At 43.2% G+C, this 12748-nt stretch overlaps 1 protein-coding gene across 8 annotated transcripts in view; it reads right to left on the bottom strand.

The window, feature by feature from the left end:
- Positions 1–305: 305 nt before the first annotated feature.
- LRRC7 (leucine rich repeat containing 7) overlaps positions 306–12748 on the bottom strand; it is a 447011-nt gene continuing 434568 nt past the window's right edge. For all 8 annotated transcript variants that reach the window (XM_073643876.1, XM_073643877.1, XM_073643878.1 and 5 more), the window contains one exon: positions 306–1018. In XM_073643876.1, coding sequence (XP_073499977.1) covers positions 911–1018 — 108 coding nt within the window. In that variant the 3' untranslated portion in view covers positions 306–910. The remainder of the gene's footprint in view (positions 1019–12748) is intronic.

Raw genomic sequence — 12748 nt, 5'->3', positions numbered from 1 at the left:
AGAATCCTGAGCATAACATTAGCCTTATCAGGACCCAGATGAGTGTAGGTCATGGGCAGACATATTAATTATCAACCAAACGTTTTTTTTTGTTTTTTTTGAGGACTGTCCATTTTTTGCCGACCCTCTAAGCCCCCCCCCCAAGATCTAGGACCTATTTCCATATCACCACCCTGTACATGTGAGATGATGACCTAACGAGCTCTCCTCCATGTCTTAATGAAGTCAAACTAATTAAACTCAATTAAATCTAAACATTTAAAGTGGTTTCCATAAGGCATACGTATATCTATTGTTTTATTATATATATATATATATATATATATATATATTTATATGTATAAAAAAAAGGGAAATATTAATTCAGCGTAACATCTACATCTTTAATAAATACTTTCTTATCAATTTCTTCGTAAGTTAAGAAAATATTCTTCTGTTTTGTAATCTTTTTTTTTTTTCTTTTTTTTTTCGTATAGAAGTCAAAATATGACTTGCGTTTCCTTCTAGGTCATTTTTTTATGTTCTGTATAAAAGGCATATACAATGTTGAGGCAGTGCTTCATGGCGGGTTTTTTTTTTTTTCAGGAACCAGAAGAGCAGCTCGTGTGCTTCCACGCTCTCGATACGGTAAAATCCGCTTTGGGAAAGAAACATTATTGGTTTTATAAAATTGCACCAAATGCTCAGCCTCAGGCTAATGGTAAAACAAATACAATATAATATCAGAATCCACATTAGGTTTCCTACGCGTTTCGCCTCATCACGTGTCAGTCAATAGGCAACATTTATCCTTACATTTGGCACTGAACTTTTGCCATTGATCCAGCAATTGGCAAAAAAACAAAAAAAAAAAAAAAATGTCTTAGAAGAAGGAGATCTGTCTGATATTCATTACCAATTATAAAAATATTTAGACAGTAAGCTCACGTTGAATTACAAGGTCCACTGTGGTTGGAAAGTTCTTCAGGAGCGAGACGGCCATCTCGTGCTCCATATGTACAAAGCTGTGTCCGTTCACCTGGAATGGAAAGGAAATGTATCAAGAATGTCCCATAGATCACAGATCTCATCTATCCATGTATCTCTATTCTAATTAATCTATCTCATACGTATTTTGCTATCAAATTATCTATGTATGTATGGCAGCAGTAATTATAGGAAGTTTGCCCATCAAGATTTATGTCTAAGGGATAACGTTTCTCCTTGTGCAGAGTGACCTGTCAGGCCTGGCACGTTAAGAGTGAGGAGACTAAAAAGCCATACATGCTCCTCTGGGAAATTAAATATGCAAATTGCCTCTTCAGAGAAGAAGAGGACTTGGACTCTATCGCCACCTATTGGAAGCAGCAGTCCTAAAAGTCAATATCGAACCTTCAACGAGCCTTGCAATATGACTTAGGATAAAAGCCAAACTAGAATCTTAATTTGGAGTTACGGTATTTCGAGGGTATTGCCCCTCATCAGTGCAAAGTATGAGATCTGACTTGGCTAGGTTAGAGGCTCTGAACTGGGGTCTAAGGGTGAAAGGTACGGTTAGTATAATAGGGAATCCAGCAAGGAGCATATCATATGTATTAATAAAATTAACTTTTAATAATATTCAATTAAAACACCTGAGAAATAGGAGAAAATTGACAATCACAATAGTAAAGAGCATGTGCTCAAAAACAAGTGCTCAAGATAAAAAAAATTGTTTCCTCTCACCACTTGCAGTTCATTTCTAGGAAGCAGAGGACCAGATGATTAGGAGCCAGACGCAATTCAATATAAAATGGGCGATAAAGAGTAAAGTGTAAATCCTATACGCCTTATCGTGCCCCTGCATTGCTTCCATCCTAACAACGGCAGTCCCCAAGTTTGAGACTGTTCAAAGTATGACCCACCAAAAAGACATAGTGGGACCCATCTGAAGGTGTGATCCCATATGAAGGTGCAAGCGGTTGAATTAAACCATTTTTTTTTTTTTTTATCTTGAGCGCTGGTTTTTGAGCACATGCACTTTACTATTGTGGTTGTCAATTGGCTCCTATTTCTCAGGTGTTTTAATAATATTTAAAGTTACATTTTATTGATACATATGAAACTCTCCTTGCTGGATTCCCACTGGGGTCTAAGGGGTAACGTTTCTCTTTGTGGAAAGTGACATGTGAAGCCTGGCATGTCAGAGTGTGGAGACCTAAAAGCCATGCATGATCCTCTGGGAAATTAAATATGCAAATTGTCTCTTCGGAGAGGAAGAGGATTGATGAGGGGCAACACCCCAAAATATTGTGTCTGTGAATTAAGTTTTTGGTTTGGCTTTTCTCCTAAGTCATATTGCAAAGCTAGTTGAACAATCGATATTGACTTTTAGGATCGCTGCTTCCAATAGGTGGCGCTAGAGTTCAAGTCCTCTTCCTGTATGAAGAGACAATTTGCACAATTTATGTTTTCATTGCAAATTGAGATCAGCATGCTGGATATCGATCTATCTATCTATCTATTCATCTTATATTTAGCTATCTAAAGTTGCAGATAAAATTATTCAGATTAAGCTTTTAAGCAAAATTTACAAATTCTGCTCCTTGCAATAACAGATAGAACAAGGAGAATGTAAAAATCTCATCACAAGGAACAGTTAAAAGTGGCATTTTTTGTTGAATTTGGAGAAACTACTTGTTATGACTACTATAGTCTCAGAATTACATTTCTCTCCAGTAACGGATGTAATCATCAAGCTTAATTGCATCAGGTGCTGGAGAGATAAATCATCAAATACCTGGACTGGCTGGGGGGGATTGTGTCTGCAACATTTGATTGCACGTTAGAAACATGGCTGTATCAAAAACCTTAAGGGAAGAGATAATTATCTGAACAAACATGGAAAACTATACAAAAAGATACAAAGGACGGGAATGTTCCTAGAGATACAGCTGGATGCATAGTTCACACGTCCAGAGTTACAGGAGCACCGGCCATATTACCTGGACACGGCAGAATGAGGAGGTTGTCACCGGCTGCCACCAGATTATTGAGGAGGCAGGTGCTCAAAAACCATTGAGTGACTGCAGAAAATCTGCAGCAAGATCTGGTGGCAGCAGGCACTGAGACTGCGGTTGGCACAGTAAGGCCGGGGCTCCACTGCCACTTTTTGTAGCCCTAGTGATTGATTTTAACCATTAAGTGGCAGCTGAAGTCCACCCTATTGCATTCAACTCAATGTATTTTTTTAGACTACAACTGTAGCATAATAGTTAAAAATCAGTCAAAAAGTGGCGGTGTTTGCCAAGCCTTAGATGCATGCCATTGGATGTCCATGGATGTCACCTCTGCTGATCCGAAAACACAAGAAAAGTTGGTTCGAATCTTCTCAACCATATAAATATGCAGAGAAGTTGTAGGATTCTGTTCTGTGGAGCGATGAGCAAAACTGGAACTGAATAGACCCGTAGAGGTGTCAGTAGACACAAACTGGCTGTATCCTGCTGTTTGCCTGAACTCTCCCCATCTGATTTTTATTGCTTGCTTTGAGATAAGAAAGAAGATTTTTCTATGATGTGGTGAGTGCCATCATCTTCACTTCTACTACTTTCCAGGCCTATGGATCAGCAATATGTTTGGAGGAGGAGTAATGAACTATCCGCTGAAAATAACGCCCTGCCTACAGTGTAGCATGGCGGTGGCTCGTAATGTCTACAGTGTTAGTGATGCATGGCGGTGGCTCGTAATGTCTACAGTGTTAGTGACGCATGGCAGTGACTCGCTGATATCTACAGTGTCAGTGAAGCATGGTGGTGGCTTGGTGATGTTTACAGTGTAGCATGGAGGTGGCTTGGTGATACCTACAATAAAGTATGGTGGTTTGGTGATACCTACGTGAACCACGACCATCGTTATGGCTGCTTGAAGCACAAAAACTGCTGAGATTGTTCCTTTACTTGCCTTTTTCATATAAGCGCTGTACGGTATTATACTATTTGGTCTTAGGACCTAGCATTATTTTGCATTGCTTTAATACAAGTGTCCTAAATTTATGACCGATATCATCGCACCTTTAATTGTTTGACCACTGTCAAAACTATTCCTGAATAGGGATTTGGACTTTATATGTTTTATGTATGTTTTGTGTGTCCAGATGTCTTATGGGATATTTGTCTTTTTTTTTTTTTTTTTACCAATTATAGTAAAAGTTTTATCTTCGCACTCAATGCTATATATGTTCTTGTGGTAATTGTTGACATGTTTTGAACCCAAATCCTTCAAACTCATGAATTTTGTGTAAAATAAAAATGGTCCTTATTTTTGCCTTTAACATTTTTTGGTGACTTTTTAGCAGAAAAGTCCACTAAAATTTTGCAAAGTTTGTGCAAAAAATATTAATTTGGGGGGGGTGGATGCAGGAAATTTTTAAAAAGTTGCAATTGATGAATCAGTCAAAAATATTTGTAAATGAAAAACCAGACAACAATGATGAATATAAAAACAGACCTTAAAAAAGATCCTAATTGAAAGATGAAAAAATGTGCAAATGAGAAACACTGAAAAACACTCGAGGCTTGATTCTTCATTTTCCATTTTTTAAGTCACTTTACTTTCTTGTCATGAGGTTTTCGCTGACATCTTTTGAGCCAAATTCTTTAAAACGGCGTTCGTGGTTCATGAATTTGTTCAAAGTCAAAAAGAGTCGTTATTTTTGTCTTTGCTCTCTTTTTGTGAACTTTTATAGCAAAAAGTTGCACATTTCTGAAAATGACACAAAAAAAAATCCTGGTGTAAAATCACTACAGGAGGGAGAGAGGACTGGAGCACATTTGCAACAATTTTTTTTACTTTTCAAAAAGTCACAAATGATCAATCAGACAAAAACATCTGAAGCACGGTGGCTCAGTGGTTAGCACTGTACACGGTGGCTCAGTGGTTAGCACTGTACTCTGTGGCTCAGTGGTTAGCACTGTACACGGTGGCTCAGTGGTTAGCACTGTACACTGTGGCTCAGTGGTTAGCACTGTACACTGTGGCTCAGTGGTTAGCACTGTACACTGTGGCTCAGTGGTTAGCACTGTACACGGCTCAGTGGTTAGTACTGTGCACGGTGGCTCAGTGGTTAGTACTGTGCACGGTGGCTCAGTGGTTAGCACTGTACACGGTGGCTCAGTGGTTAGCACTGTACACGGTGGCTCAGTGGTTAGCACTGTACACGGTGGCTCAGTGGTTAGTACTGTACAATGTGGCTCAGTGGTTAGCACTGTACACGGTGGCTCAGTAGTTAGCACTGTACACGGTGGCTCAGTGGTTAGCACTGTACACGGTGGCTCAGTGGTTAGTACTGTACAATGTGGCTCAGTGGTTAGCACTGTACACGGTGGCTCAGTGGTTAGCACTGTACACGGTGGCTCTGTGGATAGCACTGTACACGGTGGCTCAGTGGTTAGCACTGTACACGGTGGCTCAGTGGTTAGCACTGTACACGGTGGCTCTGTGGTTAGCACTGTACACGGTGGCTCAGTGGTTAGCACTGTACACGGTGGCTCTGTGGTTAGCACTGTACACGGTGGCTCTGTGGTTAGCACTGTACACGGTGGCTCAGTGGTTAGCACTGTACACGGTGGCTCAGTGGTTAGCACGGCAGCCTTGCAGAGCTGGAGTCCTGGGTTCCAATTTGCAACAACCCACAGGAATACATTATATATCATCTACACGTTACACTCGGGTGAAGTTTCCTAGTGTTAATGTGAAGAGATAGGGACAGCCCCGCATCTAATCGAGAACATTTCTTCATTATGCAGATGATTAGACTGAGAAAGTTTCCATCTTCTCCTTGCAGTCCCATACAAAGCTCCCCCCGGGTCGCTGCACTGCGCATTCTTCATGATCCTGTCCGTCCTTACATTGTATCAGATTTACAGAGATGAATAGTAATTCAATTGTACATTCAGAATACGGAATAGTTCCATACAGAGTCCACATAAGTATATGGATAAGTCTATAATCTGAGGAAAAAGTCCCAAAAAAAGGTACATTCAGAATATCGGTTGACGCGTTTCGAAGTGATACTTCAAAAACGCGTCAAGCAGTCAACTGATATTGTGAATGTTCCTTTTTTGGGACTTTTTCCTCACATGATAGACTTATCCATATACTTATGTGGACTCTGTATGGAACTATATACTTTTTATGGATGGACTTTGCCATAAATAAAATGACGTGTTTTATTTGAAGTGCTGGATCAATCCCCTTTTGGAACATGAACTGTTTTTCCCTTGGAATTAGGCTCCTTGCACTCCTGCACTTGCGGAGAGGTGAGCTGCTGATCGTCTCTTTTTATTTTGTTATTATATTTTTCATCCACATGTACGAGGCAACCCACAAAAAACCCCACAAAAGCCAGAAAGCAGATGGACCTGATTATGGTCAATGTGGCCCTTATTTTTCAGTTTTCATTTGTTTTGTTACGAATCTGTTTTCCACGTGATTTCTGTTTCTCTGCTCCTAAAATGGAGCTGAAAATACAGGTGTGAACAGATCCTAAACCTTTGTTTACCAACAGATGAGTGGTAACCTGTGGATCTAGAGGCCACCTCTCTGGCTTTCCCCATACATATAGCATGCTTAGCAGAAAGGTATTTTTATCATCTCTCCGAGGATAGACCCCCCACCCGTACTATAAAAAGGGGTCCCAGTTGTGCAGTGAGGAGCGCAGCACTCGGCCGTTCCTATTGGCCCCACAGTGACATTCATGCTGCTCCTTATTGTGCAATGCGGGGGGATAAGGGGCTTAGACCCTAGGTCTAGTAATCTGTGGGGTCCAGCATTTATTATGTATCCTGTGGGAAGGAGATTGAAGGGTTATTCTCATCATGTTAAATGGGCAAAATAGCATCTAAAAACAACCAAATTTACAATTTACCGCTTATTAAAAATCCTCTCTGTTCTAAAGCAATGGATGTAAGGGGTAAGGTTTCTCCTTGTGGAGAGTGACATGCCAGGTCTGGCACGCCAGTATGAAGAGACTTAAATGCCTTGCATGCTCCTCTGGGACTTGAACTCTAGCGCCACCTATTGTAAGCAGCAATCCTGCAAGCCATTATCGAGCCTTTAACGAGCCTTGCAATATGACTTACGATAAAAGCAGAATCCCAATTTGCGGTGTTTCGGGGTGATGACCCCTCATCAGTGCAAAGTATGAGATCTGAATTGGCTAGGTGATTGGCTAAGACTGGGATCTAAGGGGTAAGGTTTCTCATTGTGGAGAGTGACATGCCAGAGCATGCAAGGCATTTAAGTCTCCTCATACTGGCATGCCAGACCTGGCTTGTCACTCTCTACAAGGAGAAACGTTATCTCCTTAGATCCCAGTCTTAGCCTCTCACCTAGACAAATCAGATCTCATACTTTGCACTGACAAGGGGCAATACCCCGAAACATGGTGTCTGCAAATTGGGATTCTGGTTTGGCTTTTATCCTAAATCATATTGCAAGGCTTGTTAAAGGGTCCATAGTGACTTGTAGGATCGCTACTTCAAACAGGTGGCACTATAGAGTTCAAGTCCTCTTCCTATCTGAAGAGACAATTTGTATATCTAAAGCAATGGAAGGATTTTTAATTTTATAGTTTATGACTCATTGCGTAGGTTACCAGCCACCTCTGCAGACTATCAGTGGTGGCCAGTTTCCTAGGTAAGGAGTGCAGCGCTTACGTGCTATTTGGTATAGAGCTTGTAAGTGCTGCTCTGGATCCAGACAACTCGGTGCCTCTACTCTCCTCCGCTGCTGCCTACTTGGTAGTTTCGAGCCAGCAGCACAATCATGTGTAGCCCCAGAGTGATACATTGTAGCAAGAAGGTGATGTGTTTTCAGAGGCCGACCACCCTGTCTGCCTTTCTTATCCCTGAGTCTTTGCAATGTTTTTTTTCGGGGTGATTACCCTTCATCAGTGCAAAGTATTAAATCTGATTTGGCTAGGTGAAAGCCTAAGACTGGGATCTAAGGGGTAAGGTTTCTCATTGTTGAGAGTGACATTCCAAAGCATGCAAAGCATTAAAGTCTCCTCACACTGGCATGCCAGACCAGAGCTCTTCAAATCCGTACAATAAATGGAATCAGTAAAAAATGACTTTAAAGATGTGACTTTCTCAGGGAGGGCTGTAAATTAGACGCCGTTACTTGCTGCTCCCTGTACGCGCTGCCAAGAATCTGCCGAGCTCAGGATGGCTGTTTAATGGCTGTAAACTAATTTAATATGCGTTACTGCGAAGCATAATTGGCAGAATAAGATGGTCGGCTCGGAGGCTGCGGAGGAACCTTCTGCCGCGCACGGATTTGCATACAGTATTTTACTGTATAAACAGAGCTGGGCGTTCGCCGTAGGAAAGCGCGCGGCATCCAGGGGGAGAGGCGCCGCTCAGCCTTGAAGGTCGCGCTTATTTCACGGTTCACCTACGCAGCGGAACAATATACCGCTTACATCCACGGAGAGAACTTTTCAAAAGAAATAATGAGCTCAGCCGTAAAAGCCGCTCGTCTCCGCTTAAATGTTATTTCCACGTAACCTTGACACATTTCAATAGGAACGCCATCAGTCAGGCATGTTACCTAGCAACTAAAGCCCTCGCACCGTCCTGTTTTGTGGGGATTTATAAAAGCGAAACGCGCTCGATGTTTACTAACACACACACAAAAAAAAGGATTAACCCCTTCTGGGGGTTAATCTAGGGTAAGCAATCAAAATACATTTTATATTTTTATAGTGTTATTTTTCTGTGCTGATAATGTTTCCTAATATATCTCCATAAGCACGAGGGCGGCTTTATTTATTTATTTAATTTTCTGCATGATAAAATGGTGTCTGCCTACAGTCACCACTAGAAGGAGCTCAGGAGCTCACTGCATACAGTTCATACATTGGACTCCATAATGACTCCATAATGACACAGTATGCAGAAAGCTCCAGAGCTCCCTCTAGTGGTGTTTGACAGACAGTCAGAATTTAATCTTTTTTAATTACTATTTTTTTTTTTCCCCTAAATTTAATTCAGCATAGGCTGGGTGATCTTAATAAATTATATTTATTTTCCCTCAATACTTGTATTATCTTTTTCTCTAAATGTTTATTTCACAGTCCATCTGCCATCTTGTTTGCTTCTCTGCCCCTTCATCTAAAACGGTGGAAGCTTGTCTCAAAGTATGCTAAAACACGTTCACATTAAGGGTTGAAAACTACAACTCCCATGATGTCCCACAATCCGGAAATTGAAGAACCAAAGAAGTTAAGGAAAAAAAACAAAAATCCATCCAAGCGCTCCATGGATGGAAATGTAAACGACACAGTAACTATAGTTATAAACTGAGCTACTTGGTGCACAGATATTCCAATTTCTGTGCGCCCACCAGCCACAACAAAGTGACCCATATTGATGGGGCCCTAACACTTTCTATCAGATATGACTTTCCAAGATCGGATCCAGCACTAATTGAAAACAGTCTAGGTCTATGTTCATACTGCGTCTTTTTCTTGCTGTCAAAAACGTCCGTTTTCAAGCAGAAGATGCTTCAGAAATTGCTCCTTTCCTTTGGCGTTTCGTAATCCTGAAGTGCCTTTTTTTTTTAGTTGCTTCCCGACTGTTTTTTTACATTCTTTTTCTATTTTATTTAGCATTTTTTGGGGGAAAATTTTAACCTTTTTTTAAGCAAAAACGCTGACAGAATGCTCAAAAAGACGCCCGGGCATCTTCCAGACATCTTTTCAACATTGACTTGTGTTATTAAATATACAGCCTCCATGTTTGGTTAGCGCTCCTCCCATCAGTCTCAGGCTGTGTGCCCACGATGCGTTTTTTAAGCATTTTTGCAGCGGCAATTCCGCTGCAGAAACGCTTGAAAAACTCTTGGTAGAAGGTCTGCCATGTTCCCCAATGATAATCCGCGTGTGCTGTGCACATGCTGCGGAAATTTCCGCTGCGGATTATCATTGCGGAAAAAAACGCAGCACTACCAATTATTTTGCGGAAGCGCTGCATTTGCGCCGCCATTGACTTGCATTGAAACGCTTGGATTACGCATCACTGCATCTGTACATGCGGATTCCACGCGTTTCAATGTGCGGATGGTACCCGGGTGTGGATGAGAGGAGACTCTCCTCCGGACCCGGGTACCATAGAACCTGTAAAAAAAGAATAAAATAAAAAATAAATATTATACTTACCTTCTGATGGCCCCCGGTGCGCTTGTCTTCGCTTATCGGCAGATTGCGGTGGACTGAAGGACCTGCCATGACGTCATTTAGTCATGTGACGGCAGGTCCTTCAGTGTACCGCGAGCTGCTGGCAAGCCAGGACAGAGCGAATAAAGACTCCGGGGGCCATCAGAAGGTCAGTATAGATTTATTTTTTATTTTTTACCATTCTTTTACAGTCACACTATATAAATCCATGCCGGTTGCATGGATTTATATAGTGTGACCAAGTTGTCAAGCACTTTCCAAGTGATGCTAAAATCGCTTGTCAACCCGCATGCAGAAATGCATGTGAAGAACTCATCACATCCGCATGTCCCTGGCAGGACAAATGCATGTACAATCCGCATGTACAATCCACATGTACAATCCGCATGTACAATCCGCATGTACAATCCACATGTGTTTTTTCTGCCAGGGAGATGCAGAAACGCTCAGGAAAAAATCCGGAGAATTTCCGCATCGTGGGCACATAGCCTAAGGCTCTGTTTACACCTGCAGACCAGTGGCACTAAACATCCGCCGATAAGCTACTTGTTTGCTTACACAGGCATTTCAGCTGTCCACAGAAGGATCTGCTATTGTTCTCATACCGTCTACACAGAACAATGTGCTGCTGAGAACGATGATCTTTAGTGCAAACCAAAAGATCATTTCACCCGATGAGCGAGTCTTTTGCTTAGATCTATCTATATATCTATCTCATATCTATCTATCTACAGTGGTGTGAAAAAGTGTTTGCCCCCTTCCTGACTTCCTGTGATAAACCACAGTTAATTTATGTTTTAAGGGGAGGGGAGCAATCAGTTAGTTTTTCACACAGGGCCCTGTAGGTTTGGATTTCTTTTTCCCTAAGACCTTCATTTAAAAACTGCATTTTGTGTTATCTTTGTCTAATATTTACATTTGTTTTGTTATCTGAAACATTTAAGAGTGACAAACATGCAAAAGAATAAGAAATCAGGAAGGGGGCAAACTGTACCTATCTATCTATCTATCTATTTTCAGACTATAAGATGCACTTTTTTCCTCCAAAATTTTGGAGGATAGCGTCTTATAGTCCGGATGTACGGTCCAGCTGTGGATGGTGGGGGGTGTGGGGGAAGCAGCAGCGGAGGAGGAGCGGGTCACAGGAGGCAGGAGCCGCCTGCTGCAGCCAACACTGTGTCCGCTGTTAAAGAAAATCAATATTCAGTGCTCCCCACGTCCATGGGCGTGTGGAGAACTGAATATTAATTTTCCTTAATAGCGCACACAGTGTCAGCCGGAGTCTGCGGCTCCTGCAGCTGCTGGGCGATAATTTGTGCCCGCTATTAAGGAGAATTAATGTTCACTGCTCCCCACGCCCATAGTCCGGGCGTGGGGAGCAGTGAATATTCTGACAGCTGACCTCAGCGTGTGAGGGTGCATGGCAGTGATGTCATGTGCTGCTCTCACGCTGAGATCAGCAGCTGGCATCAGAACAGGACGCAGCGGTGGAGCAGAGGGGAGGTGAGTAGAATCGTTTATTTTTTTTATGTGTGCAATGTGATGGGCATGGGGATGCCATGCATATCAGGATGGGGATAGGGGTGCCATGCATACCAGGATGGGGGTGCTATGCATACCAGGATGGGGGTGGGGTGCCATGCATACCAGGATGGGGATAGGGGTGCCATGCATACCAGTATGGGGATGGGGGTGCCATGCATACCAGGATGGGGATAGGGGTGCCATGCATACCAGGATGGGGGTGGGGTGCCATGCATACCAGGATGGGAATAGGGGTGCCATGCATACCAGGATGTGGTGCCATGCATACCAGGATGGGGGTGGGGTGCCATGCATACCAGATGGGGATGGGGGTGCCATGCATACCAGGATGGGAATAGGGGTGCCATGCATACCAGGATGGGGGTGCTATGCATACCAGGATGGGGGTGGGGTGCCATGCATACCAGGATGGGGATAGGGGTGCCATGCATACCAGTATGGGGATGGGGGTGCCATGCATACCAGGATGGGGATAGGGGTGCCATGCATACCAGGATGGGGGTGGGGTGCCATGCATACCAGGATGGGGATAGGGGTGCCATGCATACCAGGATGTGGTGCCATGCATACCAGGATGGGGGTGGGGTGCCATGCATACCAGATGGGGATGGGGGTGCCATGCATACCAGGATGGGAATAGGGGTGCCATGCATACCAGGATGGGGGTGGGGTGCCATGCATACCAGTATGGGGATTGGGGTGCCATGCATACCAGGATGGGGGTGGGAGTGCCATGCATACCAGGATGGGGATAGGGGTGCCATGCATACCAGGATGGGGGTGGGGTGCCATGCATACCAGGATGGGGATAGGGGTGCCATGCATACCAGGATGTGGTGCCATGCATACCAGGATGGGGGTGGGGTGCCATGCATACCAGATGGGGATGGGGGTGCCATGCATACCAGGATGGGAATAGGGGTGCCATGCATACCAGGATGGGGGTGGGGTGCCATGCATACCAGGATGGGGTAGGGTGCCATGCATACCTGGATGGGGATGGGA

This window comes from Phyllobates terribilis, unplaced genomic scaffold (genome assembly GCF_046119375.1).
Source record: "Phyllobates terribilis strain yellow unplaced genomic scaffold, ASM4611937v1 Scaffold_8__6_contigs__length_399053987, whole genome shotgun sequence".
Lineage (NCBI taxonomy): Eukaryota > Metazoa > Chordata > Amphibia > Anura > Dendrobatidae > Phyllobates > Phyllobates terribilis.
This window is presented reverse-complemented; position numbering and strand designations above follow the sequence as displayed.